Source organism: Daucus carota, chromosome 1, assembly GCF_001625215.2.
Source record: "Daucus carota subsp. sativus chromosome 1, DH1 v3.0, whole genome shotgun sequence".
NCBI lineage: Eukaryota > Viridiplantae > Streptophyta > Magnoliopsida > Apiales > Apiaceae > Daucus > Daucus carota.
The window spans coordinates 40,543,176-40,566,579 of record NC_030381.2 but is presented as its reverse complement, the minus strand read 5'-3'; the positions used below and the strand labels follow the sequence as shown (position 1 = coordinate 40,566,579).

Below are 23,404 nucleotides of genomic sequence, written 5' to 3'. Positions count from 1 at the left end.
TTTAAAAACATGTTTTAGACATCGGTTCTACACTAAGATGATGTCTAGTTTTTTAATAGACATCGGTTTTTAAAATTTCGATGTAAAAAAGGGTTTTAACATCGGTGGTTTTTTTAACCGATGTCTAATCTGTGATGTCTGATCCTGTTTTTCTAGTAGTGAAGGCGGCTACGAGAATGGGAATGTGATCAGGTTAAAATTCTTCAGCAGATCCTGTCATCTATTCAGTTTAAGGATGAATGTGATGTTCTATTCTGGAGGAGTACGGGTAGAAGTTTCTCCACTAAAGACTGTTACATGGCTTTAACAACTTCTCCTTTGGTTAATTCTTCATGTCTTATCTTTTGGAAATTCAGAATTCCCCCTAAGGTCAAATTCTTCTTGTGGAAATTGGAACACCAAGTTCTGCCTACTAAAGTCTTTCTAGCAGGAAGACTTCACAACTCAAATTTCTCTCCTTTTTGCTCTTGGTGTTCGACTCATGAGGAATCTTTACGACATTTGTTTTTGGAATGTACACTAGCAGAATGGTGCTGGAATGAGATCTGCAGCATGTGGAGTATTAGAAGGGATAGTTTGGTTCAGATGGATTTCTCGCTTATAAACCTTTTTGGTTTAGTTCAGGAAGCTGAGGTAAAAGAAACCTGGCATTCAGTTGCCTCGGCAACATTGTGGTCCATCTGGATATTCAGAAATGATTTTGTTTTCAACAATAGAAAACCGAAGAAAGATGGAGTCTTAAGCATTTTAAAAACCAGGGTGCATAAATGGCTTGAGGTTAATGGTAGCCTCAGCAAAAGCTGGGAAAATTTATTTAATGTTAACCCGGTGGGAGCCATCAGATTGAGCTTTAAGCAGCAGTGCGTAGTTTTTTGGGAAAGTCTGAGGAGAAAATATGATTTGATAGTGGCAATTGATGGAGCAGTAAGTAAAAAATCTGCTTCAACAAGTCATGCAGGAATAGGAGGAGTAATCAAGAATAAAGATGGAGCTTTAATATATGTATTCTCAGGACCGTCTTCAGCGAGTCACGCTTTTGAAGCTGAAAAGGAAGCATGCATGCATGTCGTCAACAGTATGGCGGGTAAATTCCCTAACACCTTCAAGATTGTTATCTGTTCTGATTCTGTGGAAACAATTAAGTATATGGAAGATTTAAAATACGAAGCGGTCATAAATAATAATGGTAGGCATGGCTGCATGGAGGTATTATTTCAGTCAGATTTTAGAGCTATAAATAGGAGGGTGAATTTTGAGGCTGATGGGCTTGCGAAAAGTGGGATCGCTAAAGCCCAGCTGGAGGAGGAATGGACTTGAGAAGCCCAGATTTTGTATACAACACAAGAGCAAAGCGTTGGATCCTTCTCTTTAAAATTTCAAATTCAGTGGTCTTTGAGCTGGCTTGACCGTTGTACTGTAGCAATTTCCAAGCTATTGTTTCATTCCCAAGCCATGTCTGACTCAGGTTGATTGGTCACCTGATGCATGCGTATGGAAACTATCACTCTTCTTGGTCAGATAAAGGGGTGAGACTATCTGGGATGGGGATATATATAATCTCTTCTCTCTTTTGTCTTTGCTCCTGCATTCTCCTGCCTCCTCTCTTTTTTCTGCATATCTTCTTTTCTCTGCTTCATGGACCCAAGCTGGGTTCCTCCGCGTCGCAACTACGTCAAAATCAACATTCATGCTTCAACCATCAATGAACCATTGCAGAATGGTAACACTAATAGCATTGGCATTTTGGCCAGGAATAATAGGATGGAGTATCTTTGGGGTATCATGGGCCCGATGAACAATGTTGGCTTCCTTGAGCTACAGCTATGGGCCATTCACAAAGCTATGGTGACGGCCTATAGGAAGAGAATTCCTCGGGTGATTCTTGAATCGGACAATGCTCATGCGTATGAAATACTTTTGAATCAAGATGTTGAGTTCATTGAGGAAGAAGAGTTAGAAGAAGTGGTCAGGCAAATCAACAACATGAGCAGAACTTACAATGGAACTAGGCAGGAGGATGGGCTTCGATGGGACTGTGAACTCAAGTCTGTTCATGCATCCAGGAACAGAGCAGCATTATGCATGGCTCAGTATGGGATGTCAAATTGCTCTTCGCTTGTTGAAGTCCCACAGCCATTTGCAGAGCTCCAGGAAAAGTTAGACATGGACATTGGTTTAGGTCCGCAGGCTGAGTTTCTGGAGGTGCAACCAAATTTCGGAGAAGGGGAGGTCGTGGCAGAATTCAGGGGAGTAGGAGGGAGGTTGGAAGTTATTGATTTAACTGAGGAAGAGCATGCAGGTGTTGGTGCTGGAGTAGGTGGGAATCAAAATTAACAGCTGCTTAAATGATGGTCTGCGATGCTGTTGGGTGTTGGGTGATGGTGTAGTTCCAAGTCTTATTTCCGGGTCTAGTTTGTTTAATGATCATTCTTTTCCCTTTCTAGTCTAGGTTTGCTTGTTTTATTTGGCTGTTCCTGTTGGATTTTAATTTCTTCGAAGTTTGGCTATTTTCCGTTGTAAAGCCAGCTTCCGTTTTATTGTTTTCGATTTTGCTTATCAAAAAAAAAAAAAATACAATTCTTTTCTTATTTATGAATCCTAAAAGGAGTAGGATTATATTTATTTAAACAAACAATCATAGATAAAATACATTTTATATTTAGGATTTGTAGGGTAATACGTACAATTTTTATTTTCGATTTAATCTTATAATTTTTTTAAATTTTGTAAAGGATTATATAGATATTAATCATTAACAAAACTAATAGCAAAAAAATTAGAACCATAAAAGAATAATAATTTTTAACCAATAAATAGGAATCATAAAATTAAAATAATTAACAAAAAAATAGGATATATAAGATAGAAATCATATATTGATTTTATAATAATGTAAATAATTCTTGATTAGTATTGTGTTCGACGGGTACGGGAGGCGGCCCAAACAAATTTTTATCTAAATAATAATAATTTTTCTATTAGTATTATGTTTGACGGGAAAGTGGCTAATATAATTTTTATCTATGTTATAATATTTTTTTGTTAAAACGGTATCACGGTTCAAAATAATTTTTATCCAATTATAATCTTTAATTTTATCATAATTAGAATATTTTTATTAGTATTGTGGTTGACAGTAAGGCGACTCAAAGTAATATCTAAATTATAATATTTTTTTATTAGTATTGTGTTTGACAAGAGAGCGGCTCAAACTAATTTTGATCTAAATTATAATATTTAATTTTATCATAAAAATAATAATTATGAATCAATATTGTCTTTCACGGGAGGCCAGTTAAAACTAATTTTACTATTAGTATTGTGTTTGACAAGATGGCCACTTAAACAAATTTCTATACTAATTATAATATTTTTTTATTAGTACTATGTTTAACGCGAAGATGACTCAAAATTTTATGTTATTATGATATTAATTCATATCAAAATTCATAATGCCGCCGCGAAGCGCGACTTTAGGTGGCGTCTCTAGAAACTTTCCGTTTAATTTTTCTATTTTTTTGAGAGAAAATAGGTAAAGTAGCTAAAATATAATAATAGTAAAAGAGATATAATTCTAAGTAGTTAAAAAATAGGAATTTAGGAATCTTAAAAGAAAAGAGGGATAATTCTAAACAATTAAGAAATAGGAATCTTAAAAAAAATATGTGATAGCTAAAATCTATGAAATTGGATATATTTATCCGATTATAATTATAATTTTATTATAATATAAATGATTCTTGATTAGTATTGTGTTTGAGGGGAGGGCGGTCCAAATTATTTTTATCTAAATAGTAATAAATTTTGTATTAGTATTATGTTTGACGGGGAAGCGGCTAAAATAATTTTTTATCTAAGTTATAATATTATTTTTTTATTAAAACGGGACCACAGCTGAAAATAATTTTTATCCAATTATAATCTTTAACTTTATCATATCATAATTATAATAATTTTTATTAGTATTATGTTTGACGGTAGGGGTAGGGCGACTCAAACTAATATCTATGCTATAACTTTTTGTTATTAGTATTGTGTTTGACAAGAGAGCAACTCAAACTATTTTTATCTATATTATTAAATTTAATTTTATCATAAATATAATATTTATTGATTAATATTATTTTTGATGGGAGGGCGGTTAACTTAAACAAATTTTTATAATTATTATAATATTTTTTTTATTAATGATATGTTTTTTTTAATATTTTCCAACTTCAGCATTAAAAGCAAAGTGAAGAACTATAACAGAAGTTAATTAAACGGTTAAAGCAGGCGCATAGTAGTAATTGTGCATCTCCTTTAGATTAATTGCAACCAGTTCTCATGAATCTGGAGATATTGAAGCAAAATGTGTAAGCAAAACAAATTTCTGCTTTAACCTTCACCAATTAGCAATCTATAAAATTGCAACTGACAAGCGAGATGAGAAACTTCACTACAAGAACGGCACAGCGATAAATCTACAGATGGAACATTGCAGAGTCACTAAATTTCACGGAACTTCATTTTCTATATCTGGACAATTCCATGGAACATTTGACTCTGCCTTCACAATTCGACGGGACAGAGAAACTAAGCAAAATAGTGGATCATTCATCCACTGTGGAAGGATGTAAATCAATAGTCTGTCCAAATATATCTGGAATCTCTTCCCAGTTGGCTTTTTCCCTCTCTTCCAGTATCCCCCAACATAACGATAACAACCCTCTTCATCCTTTCGGAACCATCTCGGTTGCCAACCTCTTTCTTGCAACTTCCTTGCCTGTCTTTGTAATTGTAACGGGAACATGACTCAAAATAATTTTTATACAATTATAATATTAATTCGTATCAAAATTATAAAAAAAATCATAACGCCGCCGCGAAGCGCGACTTTATTCACTAGTTATATATATTAAAATCCAATCATAGAAAAAAGGAGCAATAAAGTATAACTGTGAAGTTTCAATTAGCCTCCCTGCATATAAATTTTTTTATAAACAAATTTTATAAAAATATAATAATACATTTACTCTAAAAATAAAGAATATAAACATTTGATACTAATATCTTTTTAATATCCAGTAAAAACTAACATGATTAACACATTCATACAAGACAACATATGGGCATGTTTGGATAAACAATTCTTTAACTTATATTTTTTAGAAAAGTATATTTTGAAAATAAAAATATTTTATATGTTTTTCTCCATAAATAAGTCTAAAATATAAGATTAGCCAAACGGTGACATTCAAAATATAACCCAGAACTGAAACAACTTCTTGAATAATAAAAATAAAAACGGAATAAAAGACAACATCAAGAGACAACATCATTTGTAGTACAAATAAACTCAGAACTCGCCCTCAATGACAACCATTTTAGATTTTAAGTTTTATCTATAGCAAGAATATCACAATTAATGGAAATACTAAATAATGACCGGAGGAGTTCCAGGTTCAAAATCTCTCAGCCCAGTTGGATTCTACTAGTGCTCCTGCTTCTGCTGTCCATTATAACCACAAACAAAATTAGTTATCTGCATAGAATTTCCGGTGAATATCTAATATAGGATGTATTCTATCTGGGAAGTTATCACTTGCTATAAGAGCAAAACTATTAAAACAATACCCGCAAAACTATTAAAACTATACCCCAACATAACTTGTTATTGATCAAAGATATGTATGCAAAGAAATTAGTCTTGGATATAAAATAAGCAACAGTCTGAATAGCATATGAGATATGACTAGTGTGATGCAGTTAAAACAATAACACAACATAACTGATAAATGATGCATGTTTCAGCTAACATTACCCGAGCTCGATGTGAACTTTGTGCCAAGAATTGAACAAACTCTTGTCTCTTGACTTCAAAATTGAGCCTAGCCTGGTCCAGCATTGATTGTTCTCTACGAATATCTTCTAGCAATATTTGCAGATTCCACCTTTTGATTTGTAGTTCGTTTTTAATTTCGTAGTAGTCTCCAAGTAGAGTCAATTTTCCAAAGATCATTGGGAACTTAACTTTTGCTTGTTCCCTATGATCACAAAAGTTAGAGAAACGAAGATGAAGCCATTGACAAATTGAAATGCATATCAGATATGTACAAGTTAGAAGTTCAATAAGGTAAAGATAAAAAGACAGAGGACGAAGATGTACATATAATTCAACCATAATGACAAGGAAGTGATATTACAAAGATGGAGTTTGTACCTATTTGCCATGTAAAAATCACCAGGACGTCGCATTATTCCACCATCCAAGGATACTGCTCCATCAGATATGAAGGGGCGGGCCTTCAACATGTCTTCCTTCGTTTCATAAACTTGAAGGTGCGAAAAGAGATGGTAGAAAAGAGTCTCCCTAAGCCCATAGTGGGGAGTGGCCATCCATACGTTTGCATTATCAATATGGATCATGTTCACAGCATATCCTAGAAAGCCACGAGGAAGTATTCCACCAGGCCATTTTGGCTTCAGAATATCGAGCCTCCTTTGTGGATCATTATATATGAACTCGCCATCATACGGTCTATGACATATGTATAAAGAGAGAATATGAGAACGAAAAAGATAAATACGAGACAGAAAGAAAACCCGGTGAAGGATAACAAATGAAGAACATAACCATGTACCTTATATCAGCGAGACATATAACTTGAAATCGACCATCTATTGTACTACCAGCAGAAGAGCCGAGCCCTTGTTGAACATGATTCCTATCTATAGCACCTTCTATGCCAAAAGTCTTCAGAGCTTGAACTCCATCAGAGTTTCTGCAAACAATTGCTATCATTGTTTCTCTCCCCAAGTACTCCGCAAGCAGCCTAACTCAATAACAATGCAGTCCATTAGTTAATAATGTCAACAAATCTCCAATTTAATTTACTACAAAGACAAAACACTTATAGACTCCATGTACATTGGGTCTATAGGCTATAATTCAGTAATATCTATTTCTGCAAAGACATCATTTCCATGATTGGAATTTAATAATAATAACCCCAAGAATTAAACCTTTTCATTGTTTTTGCCATTGGCAGCGGAAAATTTTCTCAAAAATTAAACATAACCGAAATGAACACAGCAATCTGATACTACACTTAGAAAGAGAGGAAGAGTGGTGGACTCATATTGGAAGTTACAGAATTTATACTGACCAGCTAAGGTTTTCATCATCGGCTTTGCCAAGTGTAGCAACAAAACCAAGTACATCCTTCACTAATGGACTATGAGAAACCTGAGTTCCCTGTCGAGTTCTTAGCTGGTGTACAAGTCCAGCAGCAGATTTCTCCAACTCCAAAATATTTTCATATGTCTCATCCTCACTTTGAGCATCCACTTCTTTGTTGACAGGTTTACTGATGGATTCATGATACTTTCCAATTCTCCCTGAGAAAAAATGTAGCGAAAATAGTGAAACAATGAGTAGATGAGGTGATACAAACATTTTTTAATTTCTGCATGATAAAATTTTTACCTTCTTATATTTAAAGATAATATATGTCAAACTGAAGCCACTGCTTCTTAACTTCCCTGATGTCAAGGTCTTTCTTGTTTTTCGAGTATATAAATTTGGAAAGTGAATTTACAAGGCCAATGATACCTACTTTGAAGCTAGAAGTTGGCCTATAATTTATGTTTAGAGCAACAGGTTATGTTTATGTCTGATCCATAGAGTAGTAAGAATTACCTTTACCGATATAATATCTGGTAAAGGTTTGAGTATTGAGAGAAAGCTATAATATTTCTAACTTCTGCAACTCTCAATTTATCTCATATATTACATTCTATCAAATTTGGTGTTGACATCGATATGGTGTACCTTGCAGATCTAGAATAGAACCATCTAAGCTGATTTTCTGAGTGCTCAAATCCCTAATTCTGTCTTCACGGTGTTTGACTCCAAGACCTAATTTCTGTAGATCAGCCTCATATTTCTGCAATGATATGACAATAATTTTAATTGGTTGAAAGAGATATTGTTTCAGAAATTAGACAATCAAGAAAGCATATACACAAGATCATTGCAGATAAATGACTCAAATCTTGTTATTAAGAACACTTCTAATTTATTATCATGATAATATGCAGAACAGTAACATACATATGCATCAATATTAATATGACTAACAACCTTGGTATCATCAACAGCTGGTTCAGCCACTTGATACGCTTCATCTCTTTCAGTCTTTCGAGTACCAGTATTAGCTGCAGACATTATTGGCAACGGACTTGGACCTTGTAATGCCTTTTTCTGCATGGAAAACAGAAAAAATAGATATATTAATCTATCATGAAGTATCTTAACATCTGTTAGATAATGACACATTCAGTGGAGCCAGGAAAGCATCCAGGCAGGGACATTCGGAGTATCATAGAAATCGGTAAGATATCTATTGAATGAAAAAACAAAGGGAAAAACATATAGCATGTAAAATACACCACAATATCAATAGATTGCAAAAGATTTTACAAGGTAAAATCGATGAGTGTAAGTTATTACTCATCAATTCTTTGAGAACCCTTTATATACTCAAGGTATACAAGAACACCGACACGAGCACTCACTACAACAAAAACAGCATCAGACAACACTAATCAGACAACGCTTAGAGGAAAAAGCGATGTTTGGATAAAAGACACAACAATTTATTTTGTAGTACTCGGGCCTGGAGGTCGAAAACCTCACCATCCACAAGCTAAGATTAACAAATTTTGTAGTAATCAATTAAAACAGAACAACACAATAGCTGATAGAAACAACTTGTATGGAATGAAACTTATTCATCATAAAGATGCAAGAGACTAAAATTTAATCAAGAAAATAAAAAAGGCAGACATGCAAGATAAACACACTACATGTTTCATTTCAGACAATTCAATTACTTGGAGAGTGTGTGTGTGTGTGTGTGTGTGTGAGAGAGAGAGAGAGACCTGTTTGGTGGATGCTCCGCCGCTCTCCGTCACGGGTCGCCGGAAAGTAGAGCAGAATAATGAGAATAAGAACAAGGTGGTTGGTTTGGTGTCCAGTAAATATACACCCAGCTCCCAGCTAGCATTATGTCCGTTTCTTACCGTAACCTTTTCTTTTTTTGTCAGATACCGTAACCTTTTTTTAAATATACTAATAATATCAAAAAATATACTAATGATATCAGAAATATAATATTCTTGAAATTTCATAATTCATATTATAAGAACTCATGCCAGTGCCACGCATGAATTTGAATAATTTTTTATTGTATTATCATTTTCCTTAACATATGTGTATACTATCGATGTTTGGATATAAAACTTTTTATGTATCGATGTTTGGATATAAAACTTTTTATGTATCGACATTTGATCTTATTTAAAATTTTATTTTTGCTAAAAGGGTTATTTTCAAATACATGTTCTAATATAAATTTACTCCGAATGACATATTTTATTTGGGTAAAATTTTTTTTTTTTTGTTTGTGGTTTATAAAGTATGAAACAAATTATGTAATTGGTTTATAGGGTATTTAAATTTGGTAAAATTTAAATTTTTTAATTTATTATTGTTTAATAAGTTTAATAGATAGATTTAGGGGGTGTATCAGTGATATTTTAAAAGATTTTTATTCATTTATGAAATTCGAGTTATTCAACTTGGATTTTAAAAAGTATATCAGAATCTTGGAATATTCAATTAAGATTTTAAATTATAATATTAAATTTGGTTGTTTTCAATAAGAATTTTAAATTATGCTTTAAATTTCGATGATATATAATTGAGATTATTTATAATCTGATCATCAAATGCTGATGGATTTTTTATTTTTTTGAAAAACAAAAGATTTTATTAATGATTCGAATCATCTTTCAAAGCAATATCACCACCAACAGGAACAGAACTCCTATCGAAAACGCGATCTGGATATGAATATGATGCTCTAGCTAAATGTGAGTAGCCATATTTGCAGACCATTTAACAAATAACACCTCAACTGTGTTATATCCTCTAATCAAAGCTAGACAATCCTCAACAATTTGACCAAAAAGAGAAGAAATGGCTGCTTTACTTCTGATGGCCTGAACTGCAATTAAACAGTCTGATCTGATCACTCACTGCTTTCTCTCGAATAAAATTGCAATCAATCTCAACATGCTTTGTCTTTTCATGATGGACTGGGTTGGCAGAAATTGCTAGAGCTGCTTTGTTGTCACAGAAAATAGGCGTAGAAACTGTTAGGATCGCATCCACTATAGATTGACGTTAATTAAACACAATAAAAAGCACGAAAGTAAAGAACACAAACAATTAACGTGGAAACCCCTCAAGGGAGGGTAAAACGACCAATCCACTAAATATGAATGTATTACAAGATTGGAGTCGCTCCCTCACTCAACACTCTTGTATACAAACCCCTCAATTTGATCACAAAAGTTCTCTCTTGTGTATTTCTCACACAACTCTCTAACTTTTGCAATACATAAAACTCCTAAAAATAACTATATTTATAGGCACCACAAATATTCTAATCCTAATTTACTTCAAATTCCTATTTATGATAATTACCATCTTTTCCTATCTTGGATAGAAATCTTTCCACAATTAATATTCTACCAAGAATCGGATTACCTCAATTATCATAAATAAGATACCTTCTCAAATTAGGATTCTTAACTTATTTAGGAATTCGGGACGAAACCCAACAGAAACCAGGTGAATGAGGGCGAGATCCTTCAACAATTGTTTTACCCACAAAACTTCACAAACTATCATAGCTAATGACCTGTATTCTGTCTCAGCCGTTGAATGAGCCACAACAAATTGTTTTTAGACTTCCATGCTATAGGAGAATTGCCTAAGATAAGGCAGAAACCAGAAGTTGATCGTCTGGTATTGGGGCAACCAGCCCAATCACTATCACAATATGCTTGTAGTTTAGCTTCTGAGTTAGAAGCAAGTAATATGCCTTGATCCTTTGAGCTAGATAAATACCTCAGTACCCTCTTAGCAGCTTGAAAATGAACAGAGGTAGGTGAGTGAATGAACTGACTAAGAACATGAACTATAACTGCAATGTCAGGTCTAGTGATTGTAAGATAGATTAATTTACCTATCAACTTTTGATAATTCTCAAGGTGAGGAAGTAACTCCCCTGCAGTTGAGAGAAGCTTCACATGAGTGTCCATGGGAAGTTTTAATGGTTTTCAGCTAGACATTTTATACTCCTCAAGTATGTCTGTAATGTATTTCTTCTGAGATATGAAAATCCCCTTTTCACTCCTGTCTACCTCAATTCCCAAGAAGTATCTGAGCTCCCCTAGATCTGTCATTTTAAATTGAGAGTTAAGGAATTTCTTTATGTCATTGACAGCCTCCATATTGTTGCCAGTAAATTAAAGATCATCAACATAAGCAAGGACTGCTGTGAAAGAATTAGTACCTTGCTTAGTAAACAGAGTATAATCAACTTTAGATTGAGAGAATCCATACTCTTTAAGGGCTTTGCTTAGCTTATCAAACCACAACTGAGGTGATTGCTTGAGACCATATAAAGTCTTAAGCAGCCTGCAAACTTTGGTCTGCAGATTATGATTTTTTCCATACCCCCCCTGTGTTGCAGTGTTAAATCTGAAGCCTTTACCCTCATATCCTGCAGGGAACTTCATATACACAATGTCTTCAAGCTCTCCATGTAGGAAAGCGTTCTTCACATCCATCTGGTGTGTAATCCAACCTTTAAGGGAAGCCACAACAAGTAAAGATCTCACTGTAGTGAGTTTAGCCACAGGTGCAAAAGTCTTGTCATAGTCAATCCCATACTTCTGTCTATTCCCAAGAACCACCAATCTTGATTTGTATCTAATACTGTTCCTTTGAGAGTCATACTTAGTTGTGTATAACCATTTGCAACCGATAACTACTTTCCCTGTTGGCAAGTCAGTTATCTCTCAAGTTTGATTGGTTTCAGGGGCATCCAATCCCTCATTCATAGCTTGTAACCAGTGGCTGCGTTGAGCAGCTTCTGTGAAGTTTTTAGGGTCTGGTGTTTTTGTTACTTTGTTCATAAAGCAACTAAACTGAGGGCTCACTTTTGTGTCAGTCCATTTTTTAACATAGTTAGCACTTACTTGATAATCATCATGCCAAACTGGTGCTCTGTGATTTCTATTTGATCTTCTTACAGGTGGAGAAGGAACTGCTTCACTTGCTTGTTGTTGTTGTTCTTCTTCTATGTTAGTTGCAGTGACTGTGTGGTTTTCCATCTCACTTTCAACCCATACAGACTGATCAGCTCTTTCTTCAGTCCCATTTTCTTCTGTCTCCTTGCTTGTTTGAAATACTTGGTAAGTGTATATAGTTTCATAAAACCTCACATCTCTTGACACAAATGTCATACCAGTAAGTAAATTATGCACCCTGTAGCCCTTTTGTGAGGGCCCCTTGGTTGGAACTTATCTTTACTCCTGGAAGGGTTGCAAGCAAATGTCAGGCAGCCAAATGATCTCAGATGACCATATTCTGCAGGTTTATTATATAAAAGCTCATAGGGAGTCTTTCTTTTTAGCACACCAGTGGGCAATCTGTTAGTGATGTGTGTAGCAGCCAATACACAATCACCCCAAAAATGAAGAGGTAAAGATGTTTGAAACCTCAGAGCTCTGGCCATCTCTAGGATATTTTTATGCTTCCTCTCTGCCCTTCCATTCTGCTGAGGGCGATCAACACAAGATGTTTGGTGTAAAATACCAAATTTCTCAAAGAAAGCTTTACATCTGTAATCATCAAACTCCAAAGAATTATCTGATCTAATGATTTTAACAGTCTTTTTGAACTGATTCATAGCCATCTTCACAAAGCTCTTTATTACCCTTATTGCATCAGATTTGAGAACAAGCAGATGAACCCATGTGACCCTTGAAAAATCATCTACAAATGTCAGGAAATACCTAAATCTTCCCCTGTAACTTACTTTGTAGGGTCCTCATGTGTCAATATGGACAAGCTCAAATAACTCACTTGCTCTTGATTCACTCTGATTAAAGGGAAGTTTTGTAAACTTGGCTAAGGGACAAGCAATGCAGACATCTTGACTCTCATTCTTAATATCAATTTTCTAGATCAATTTTATTCTCTTCATTGGGGCATGCCCTAATCTTTGGTGCCATAGAGTCTCTTTGTTGATCTTAGGAACATTTGTTATTACAGTTCGGATCATGTCTCTAACATTCACAGACATGGCCACCTTACTACTCATATGACATCTAGACTTCTTAGTCACATTCAGGGTTTGAGCATTAAGATCCTTTAAAATTTTCTTCATTGGCTCATTAATCAAATAATACAATCCATTTTCACCCTTGCCTATACCCCTGACCTCATTAGTGTCCTTATCTTGGATAATACAGTAGCTTTCATGAAATACTACACTACACTTCTCATCATGACACAATTTGTTCACAGATAACAAGTTATGCTTAAATGCATGGATACATAGCACATTCTTAAGTTTTATACCATTTTTCAGTTCTACACTTCCACTATGTGTTATCTAAGAGGTCTCCCCAGTTGGCGAATTAATTCTATGATTATTCTGACATACTTCCATGGTTTTTAATACACTAATCATGCCAGTCATATGATCAGATGCACCTGAATCTATAATCCATTCATCATTCTTTACAGAATCAACAAAATAACATGAGACCATACCTGCATAATGACCATTTATTTCATCATCTGTATCTCCTCCTTTAGAGCCATTTGGTATTAGTCTTAACAGCCGTTCCAGATAATGTGTTGTTATTGCAGTGCTGCTACTTGTGACAGATCTATTATCAGGGTAGACCTGACCTTGGACATTAGCTGCAACTCTAGCTCCATTGCCTTGTCTCCCTTTGTTCCACCTCTGTTGGTTAAAACTGTTGTTTCCCCTTCCTTTTGTTCTCTGAGGGGGTTGGATAATTGGCTTTGCTTTTGCATGCCAAGCTGGATATCCAACCACAGTCTTACACTTATCTGTATTATGCCCACTCTTTCCACAAGCACCACATTGAATAGTGGAGGTAAGTTGAGCATTTGATGTAGCTACTGGACCTCCTTTGATAAACATTGCTAAGCCATCTGGTTCTTCTTTGCTTTGTCCAAGCACTTCCCTCTGAGCTTCTTCTTGTTCCAGATAACTGCAAGCTATCTCAACAGATGGTAGAACAACCATCATGAGCAGTTGACTTCTCTGAGCTCCATAAATGTCATCATGACCATTTAAAAATCGGAACAATTTTTGTTCCTCTTTTTGTTGATTTAGAGTTGTAGGAAGATTTGCCACCTCTTCATTCACCAATTTGATTTTTGGGAGAGAGGTAAGAGACTCCAGTTCTTCCCAAATTGCTCTCACTAGAGTATAATACTCACTACAGCCTTGCCCTGCTGTTTAGTTTCATACAACTCTCTGTTGATTTTGTATTTTCTGAAGCCATTTGTGAGAGCAAATCTTTGCTCAAGAAGCTTCCAAATCTGATATGCACTGTTTACAAACATAATGAATTTCTTGATGGACTCAAGATCCATGATATAATCATGTTATTACATGTATCCCAAGCTTCACTCTTGACTGCATCACTCACATCTTTAGTCAAGGTGCCATTTACAAGCCCCAGTTTTCTTTTTGAAGAAAGAGCAATCTCCGTTGATCTTTTTCAAGACCTGTAATTAGCAGATCCCTGGAGTTTTTCTATGACCATAAAATTATTCCCATCAGAGGGATGCAAATATAGAAGGCTTGACACATCTATTGATGTGGTAGTCATCTTTCCTGTGTAACTGTTTGAAATATATACTAACGAGGAACCTCGCTCTGATACCATGAAAACATTTAAAAGTTTAAGACTCTTTCATTGAGAACTCTCTTTTTCTCATTCATTTCATCTCAGACTGATATTCAGATCTACTTCTATTACATATAGAGCATGCTGCTAACTTAGGACCACATGTCCTTTTCAGCGAGAACTAGCAGGAGATAAAATAGCAAAACAGCCGACATAAACAAAAGGACAGACAGACTATCAAACTGGGATCTTGTGCACTACCTTGACTACACAATAATGACTCCTAACATATTATACTAGACTGGACTTTTACTTAAGCAACAAGCATATATTATATAGATTAACTACTTGGGCTCCAATATCATAAACTCCGAGAATTTTCTCCCACCAGTGAAATAAATCTTCACTCTCAGACCAATGAAATTCAGGAATAAGGGTCTGCCAACAATGCTTTGGTAGAGGACAACGAAGACACGCATGATCAATCGATTTGTTCTCATGTTTGTAGACTGGACAAGCGCTTTCAACTGGAACCTTCTTATATTGCAGCATCACCATAGTTGGTAAACATCCTGACAATGATCTCCAGACCAAGTTTAACACTTTCGGAGGTGCTTTGATCCTCCAGATTTTATGCCAAAGGCTATTATTATCCTCATGCCTCCAAAAAAGCTTGTGTTTGCAACATTCTATAAGCACTACGAACTGAGTAATTTCCAGAACTTTTCTTTGACCAGTATACAGAATCATGATCCTCAGTGTCGCATAGCTGAATACTTCTAATGCATTGTTGATCCCTCTCATTGAATAAGTCTCATAAAATATCCTCATCTCAGGCTCTGTGATTAGTTAACATTAGCGAACAGACTTTGTTGTGATTAAGCGCCACTGAAGTCGATGAAATAAAAGGATTGTTAATATCCAGAAGCAATCGTTGGGCCAAGATATCAACCTCCATCCCTGAACCTATCCTCCATCTCATTCAAGCCTCAATCACCCCCTTTGCTTCTCAAATACCCCTCCAGATAAAGCTTGGATTGTTGTCAAGGGGAGCCTCAAGAAAGGACCTGTTTGGAAAATCTCTTTTTTTTTACTTTTTACTTCATAACACGATGGTTTTTGTGAGATTGTTGAATGTATTCTAAGACATTTGAAATCCCACCAAAATTCATGAGATTTTAAAGTATTATTCTTAAATCATGGAGACTCTGTGACATTTTATCTAAAAATCGACCGATTTAAAATATTGAGACGTTACACATCCCAAATATTAAGGATTAAAATGATATTTAGTCTATATTTTACTATAATTGACATGATTAACACATCGATGCAGAACTAAGACAACATACGAGCATGTTTGGAAGAACTATTCTTTAACTTATTTTTTTTGGAAAAGTATATTTCAGAAAATAAAAATATTTTATATATTTTTCTTTGTAAGTCTGTCTAAAATATAAGATTAGCCAAACGGCCACGTTTAAATATAATTCGAGAACTGAAACAACTTCTTGAATGATAAAAATAAAGCAGAATAAAAGACAACATCATTTGTAGTACAAATAAACTCCAGACTCGAACTCGTCCTCAATAACAGCCATTTTAGAATTTAAGTTTTAACTATAGTAATAATATCACAACTAATCGAAATACTCAGAATACTAGATGATGACAGGAGAAGGAGTTCCAGGTTCAAAGATCTTTCAGCCCAGCTGGATTCTACTGGTGCTCCTGATCCTGCTGCTGTCCATTATAACCACAAAAAAATTAGTTATCTGAATAGAATTCCCAGTGAGTATCTAATATAGGATGTATTCTATTTGGGAAGTTATCACTTGCTATATGCAAAACTATTAAAAAAATACCCCAACCTAACTTGTTATAACTTGTTATTGATTAAAGATATGTATGCAAAGAAATTAGTCTTGGATATAAAATAAGCAAAAGTCTGAATAGCATACTAGTGTGATGCAGTTAAAAGTTAAAACAATAACACGACATAACTTATAAATGATGCATGTTTCAGCTAACATTACCCTAGCTCGATGTGAACTTTGTGCCAAGAACTGAACAAACTCTTGTCTCTTGACTTCAAAATGGAGCCTAGCCTGGTCCAGCATTGATTGTTCTCTGCGAATATCTTCTAGCAATATTTGCAGATTCCACTTTTTGATTTGCAGATCGTGTTTAGTCTCGTAGTAGTCTCCAGGTAGACTCGGTTTTCCAAAGATCATCGGGAACTTAACTATTGCTTTTTCCCTTTAACCACAAAAGTTAGAGAATCAAATGAAGATGAAGCCATTGACAAATTGAAATGCAAATCATATCTTTACACTTTTGAAGTTCAATAAGGTAAAAATAGAGGGACAGAGGAAGAAGATGTATATATAATTCAACCGAAATGACAAGGAACAAGGAAGTGATATTGCAAAGATGGAGTTTTTACCTATTGGCCATGTAAAAATTATCAGAACGTCTCATTATTCCACCATCCAATGATACTGCTCCATCAGATATGAAGGGGCGGGCCTTCAACATGTCTTCCTTTGTTTCATAAACTTGAAGGTGCGAAAAGAGATGGTAGAAAAGAGTCTCCCTAAGCCCATAGTGGGGAGTGGCCATCCATACGTTTGCATTATCAATATCGATCATATTCACAGCATATCCAAGAAAGCCACGAGGAAGTATTCCACCAGGCAATTTTGGCTTCAGAATATCGAGCCTCCTTTGTGGATCATTATATATGAACTCGCCATCATACGGTCTGTGACATATGTATAAAGAGAGAATATGAGAACCAAAAAGATAAATACGAGACAGAAAGAAAACCCGGTGAAGGATAACAAATGAAGAACATAACCATGTACCTTATATCAGCGAGACATATAACTTGAAATCGACCATCTATTGTACGTCCAGCAGAAGAGCCGTGCCCTTGTTGAACATGATTCCTATCTATAGCACCTTCTATGCCAAAAGTCTTCAGAGCTTGAACTCCATCAGAGTTTCTGCAAACAATTGCTATCATTGTTTCTCTCCCCAAGTACTCCGCAAGCAGCCTAACTCAATAACAATGCAGTCCATTAGTTAATAATGTCAACAAATCTCCAATTTAATTTACTACAAAGAGAAAACACTTATAGACTCCATGTACATTAATTGGGTCTATAGGCTATAATTCAGTAATATCTATTTGTGCAAAGACATCTTTTCCATGATTGGAATTTAATAATAATAACCCCAAGAATTAAACCTTTTCATTGTTTTTGCCATTGGCAGCGGAAAATTTTCTCAAAAATTAAACATAACCGAAATGAACACAGCAATCTGATACGACACTTAGAAAGTAAGGAAGAGTGGTAGACTCATATTGGAAGTTACAGAATTTATACTTACCAGCTAAGGTTTGAATCATCGACTTTGCCAAGTGTAGCAACAAAACCAAGTACATCCTTTACTAATGGACTATCAGAAACCTGAGTTCCCTGTCGAGTTCTTAGCTGGTGTACAAGTCCAGCAGCAGATTTCTCCAACTCCAAAATTTTTTCATATGTCTCATCCTCACTTTGAGCATCCACTTCTTTGTTGACAGGTTTACTGATGGATTCATGATACTTTCCAATACTACCTGAGAAAAAATGTAGCAAAAATAGTGAAACAATGAGTAGATGAGGTGATAAAAACATTTTTTAATTTCTGCATGATAAAAATTTTACCTTCTTATATTTAAAGATAATATATGTCAAACTGAAGCCACTGCTAGCTTCTTAACTTCCCTGATGTCAAGGTCTTTCTTGTTTTTCGAGTACATAGATTTGGAAAGTGAATTTACAAGGCCAATGATACCTACTTTGAAGCTAGAAGTTGGCCAATAATTTATGTTTAGAGCAACAGGTTATGTTTATGTCTGATCCATAGAGTAGTAAGAATTACCTTTACCGATATAATATCTGGTAAAGGTTTGAGTATTGAGAGAAAGCAATCATATTTCTAACTTCTGCAACTCTCAATTTATCTCATATATTACATACTGTTAAATTTGGTGTTGACATCGATATGGCGTACCTTCCAGATCTAGAATAGAACCATCTAAGCTGATTTTCTGAGTCCTCAAATCCCTAATTCTGTCTTCACGGTGTTGGACTCCAAGACCTAATCTCTGTAGATCAGCCTCATATTCCTGCAATTAACATTATATAACAATAATAATTGGCTGAAAGAGATATTTTTCAACAAATTAGACAACCAAGAAAGCATATACGCAAGATCAAAGGAGATAAATGACTCAAATCTTGTTATGAAGAACACATCTAATTTATTATCATGATAATATGCAGAACAGTAACATATATATGCATCAATATTAATATGATTAACAACCTTGGTATGATCACCAGCTGCTTCAGCCAGTTGATAAGCCTCATCTCTTTCAGTCTTTGGAGTACCCGTATTACCTGCAGACATTATTTGCAATGGACTTGGACCTTGTAATGCCTTTTTCTGCATGGAAAACAGAAAAAAATAGATATAATAGTCTATCATTAAGTATGTTAACATCTGTTATACAATCAAACAATGGATATCTAATGAATGGAAAAACAAAGAGAGAAGAAACATATAGCATGTAAATTACACCACAATATCAATAGATTATTTAATTACAAGGTAAAATCGATGAGTTTAAGTTATTACTCATCAATTCTTTGAGAACCCTTTATGTACCTCAAGGTATATAAGAACACTGACACGAGCACTCGGGCCTTGAGGTCGAAAACCTCACCATCCACAAGCTAAGATTAACAAATTGTGTAAATATCAACCAAAACAGACAAACACAATATAATTCCTATCATATATATATATAAAAAATCAATTTAGATCAGCCCTCTACATCTGACTAACACATAGCTGATAGAAACAACTTGTATGGAATGAAACTTATTCATCATAAAGATGCAAGAGACTAAACTTTAATCAAGAAAATAAGAAAGGCAGACATGCAACACAGTACATGTTTCATTTAAGACAATTCAATTACTTGGAGTTTATGTATGTGTATATGAGACCTGTTTGGTTGATGCCCCGCCGCTCTCCGTCACGGGTCGCCGGAAAGTAGAGCAGAATAATGAGAATAAGAACAAGGTGGTTGGTTTGGTGTCCAGTAAATATACACCCAGCTAGCATTATGTCCGTTTCTTACTGTAACCTTTTCTTTTTTTGTCAGATACCGTAACCTTTTTTGAATATACTAATAATATCAGAAATATAATATTCAGATTTTTTGAAATTTCATATTTTCATATCTGAATGGAAATTATAAGATCCTACTAGCTTATGGGCGGTGCCACGCATGAATTTAAATAAAATTTTAAAACTTATCATTTATTATGATTATAATGATTTTTTATTTGATTGCATTATCATTTTCTTAACATATTTATATACACTCTCGTTGTTTGGCTATTAAATTTTTTATTTTCAAAATTTTATTCTTTTAAAAAAATTATTTTCAAATACACGTTATGATATAAATTTACTCCTGAATGACATATTTTATTAGAGTAAACTCATTTTGTGGTTTGTGATTTATAAAAGATGAAAAAAAAATCATGTAACTAGTTTATAAAATCTTTAATCTTTGATAAAACTTAATTTTTTTTCAATTTATAATTATTTAAGTAGTCTAATACGTAAATTAAGCGGTTGCATTCATCGAGTTTTTAAAGAATTTTTCTTCATTTATCGAGGGTACTTAACTCGGATTCTAAGAAATTTATCAGAATCTTGGGTATTCAATTATTAAATTATATTATAAAATCTTGTTGCATTTAGTCAGGATTCTAAATTATGATTTAAAATTCGATTGTATTCGATTAGGATTATTTAAAATCCATTAAAATCAGATGGTATTGAAATGAATGGTAAATTCTTTTTAATTCATAAAATGATAAATTTTATGAGATTGTTCGGTGTATTTTAAGATATTTGAAATTCAATCAAAATCAATGAGATTTTGAATTCTTATCCTTAAATTCTATTAACTCTACCACATTTCATCTACAATCCACATCAACTAAAATAACATACAATTCATTGAAATTCATAAAATATATAAAATTCTTCAAAATCTGAGTTGCTTACACCCCTTACAACACCTTAGGTATTGCAGACACCAACAAAATTTTTTTGCTGTGAAAAGCAAGGTTTTCCCATACTTTTGGAAAAAACTGTTTTTCAGCTTTTGCAGAAAGTAGATATAGATTTCATTATCAAATCCATCAAAAATATTATTTTTTTTATTACAACTTAAAATAAGAAAATATCAATAAATTTGTCAATTAGTTATCTGATTTCTATAACAGAACTTTTTTCCCAGCCACAACAATTTTTTGTAAATCACAAGTTTTGATGATCACACTTCAGCAAGCTGCATTATTATAATAGCCTACTCTTTTGATATTGCTTGCTTTAGCTATTTGCTAATTCAATTTTGCAGGAGTTGAAAATAGTGAGCTGTTATGTGATAACAACAAGCTGAACAGAGTCTGGACGGAAGCTGTGTTCTACCCAGATTTTCTACTCGATATTTCGACAAGGGTTAGGACTTATATATTGTAAATTCTCTGTTTAGTATATAGTTTTAGTGAACGTTTTAAGCTCATTTAAAATCAATAAAACGTTTTCAAAATATGGGAAAAAGTTGAGAATAATTCAAAATCTTTTCTCTTAACAACTTCTATCTTATTTCCTAAATTATAGGAGCTGATTTCCAAACGTTTTTCAAACTCTAAACTCCTATAGTTTTGCATCTGATTTTTCTCCAACGTTCAGAACAACGTTCACAAGATCGTTGATGGAGAAATTCAGATCTCTAGACGTTATATTATTTCAATATATATATGGCTCATGCGTTTTTCAGAAAATCAATCAACTCACTTTGAAAAGCATCAATCTTTCTCTAAACTTCTTTCTCTAAACTTCGAGCTTGAATATTTCATTGCTATTATATATTATTTAGAGAATACTTTTGAGTTGTAATCATTCTTCTTGTAATTGATTATTGTGATTAGTCACTGAAACTAGCAAGGGTTCTTAGTGGTTAGAACGGGAAGAGCTAGGTAATTAGTTACATTGATTGTCAAGTGCAAAGGGTTCAGGAACGAAGGAATTCAAGGAGAGGAAGCTCACGAATTCAGAGGTTCAAGGAACGAGTTGCTTGGAGAAGTCAGTGGGAAGCTAGTTGCAAGTTGCTCAGGGTTAAGGGGATAACAGCAAGCTGTTTCAGTGACTGGGTAAAAGGAAGATATATTATTATTCTGTAATTGTTTGATTTTCAGTAATAATATATTCTCTTACCGAGTTGGTAAGAGACTAGGACGTAGACCATTAGATATAGGGGTCGAACCTGGCTAAAATCGCTTGTGTCTGATTTACTTTTCTGTTCTTTACTGTTTTGATATCTGCTCTCATAACAGCCTGCTATAATTGCAAAACAGTAAGCTGAAACATCCGGTAAAAGTTTAAAACTGACATTGGTAGCTAATTACACCTATTCACCCCCCTCTAGGTGTTATTTCATTTTTAACAGCACTCTCAAACAAAGCCTTAAGGTGTAATGCTACCCGGAGTTGTTGTAAGTTTAGTATCTAATAGTGGTGGTTTTCTAGTATCTGTTCAACAAATTAATTTAAAGGTTTAATAAAAGTTTTAAGTTAACCTTACGAAGATAGGGCTTAAACTCAGATTTGAATTAATATGAATTTCGCTATAATATCAATATGAACTCTTTGTTTATTTATTTAAATTCAAAAATGTGATAGGACTTATATAGAGTTCTTTCATAATATAATTAAATTGTTTGAGTTTTGAAAAATAAAATTAATAGTTTTGGTGCATATACAATTATGTTGGAAGAATAACCGTTACATTGTATAATCCTAACCAATATATAGTAGTATACCAATAATAATTATTATTATATGAAAAAAAATATATAATGATAACTAAATTTTGGTATTTAAAAATTCTAATGTTCCAATTGAGAATTATTATTAAATAAAAAAAATATATAATGATAACTAAATTTGATACTTCGGTTTTTGATAATTCTAATATTCCACCTGAACAATTTGTTTAACAATATCTTGTATTTCAGCGCTTTTACTATATGTCACAACATGAACAATTATTCGATATTATTGGCCAGGAAAACGTTATTGGGCGATTTTACGTTTGTCGTGTTACCACCACCTTCTTTGTCTTTATCGCAATCTTTTAAAGCACAGTTCTTAAATTAAATTTTGTATTAATATATATTTGGGTGGTTATATTGCTTCGATGGCACTAACTATATTGGTTGGTTAGAGCATCTTCAACCATACAAACCCATTGGCTAAAAAATGTGTTGGCATTCCAAATATAAAAAATTTAGCCAACATGTTGAAAAAATCGTACTCCAACCACATGAATCTGTTGTCTATAATTTTAGTCAACCTCCTATGGATGGCTATATTTGTCGAACCTCTACAGGTCTGTAAGAAATCTGTAGGATGATTGCACATCATTTATTACCATATTAAATTGATATATTCTATTTTAACAAACTAAAATA

The 23,404-nt window shown here is 33.9% G+C and overlaps 2 protein-coding genes and 1 long non-coding RNA gene across 3 annotated transcripts; 1 reads left to right on the top strand and 2 right to left on the bottom strand.

The window, feature by feature from the left end:
* Positions 1-297: 297 nt before the first annotated feature.
* On the top strand, positions 298-1,317 carry LOC108222689 (uncharacterized). Its single transcript, XM_017396575.1, has one exon. It carries the CDS (start codon positions 298-300, stop codon positions 1,315-1,317), a length of 1,020 nt encoding a protein of 339 aa, XP_017252064.1.
* Positions 1,318-4,280: 2,963 nt separating this feature from the next.
* Positions 4,281-4,821, bottom strand: LOC135149119 (uncharacterized). The gene is made up of 2 exons (XR_010287235.1): positions 4,419-4,821; positions 4,281-4,332 (listed from the first exon to the last, which is right to left on the bottom strand). It is a non-coding gene; the product is annotated as an uncharacterized LOC135149119 (long non-coding RNA).
* Positions 4,822-5,171: 350 nt separating this feature from the next.
* LOC108198606 (protein DEFECTIVE IN MERISTEM SILENCING 3-like) lies at positions 5,172-9,024 on the bottom strand. The gene is made up of 8 exons (XM_017366358.2): positions 8,926-9,024; positions 8,126-8,245; positions 7,814-7,928; positions 7,149-7,380; positions 6,624-6,815; positions 6,203-6,520; positions 5,804-6,026; positions 5,172-5,491 (listed from the first exon to the last, which is right to left on the bottom strand). Exons 2-8 carry the CDS (start codon positions 8,207-8,209, stop codon positions 5,474-5,476), a joined length of 1,182 nt encoding a protein of 393 aa, XP_017221847.2. The 5' UTR covers positions 8,210-8,245; positions 8,926-9,024; the 3' UTR covers positions 5,172-5,473.
* Between the last annotated feature and the right edge of the window lie 14,380 nt (positions 9,025-23,404).

Bases quoted from the DNA above. Each gene is read 5' to 3' on its own strand.
- LOC108222689 (XM_017396575.1), top strand. From the start codon at position 298: ATGGCTTTAACAACTTCTCCTTTGGTTAATTCTTCATGTCTTATCTTT.
- LOC108198606 (XM_017366358.2), bottom strand. From the start codon at position 8,209: ATGTCTGCAGCTAATACTGGTACTCGAAAGACTGAAAGAGATGAAGCG. The intron at 7,381-7,813 runs GTACACCATATC...ATTTTTTCTCAG, and splicing joins TTCTATTCTAGATCTGCAAG to GGAGAATTGGAAAGTATCAT. The intron at 6,027-6,202 runs GTACAAACTCCA...TTGTGATCATAG, and splicing joins GATTTTTACATGGCAAATAG to GGAACAAGCAAAAGTTAAGT.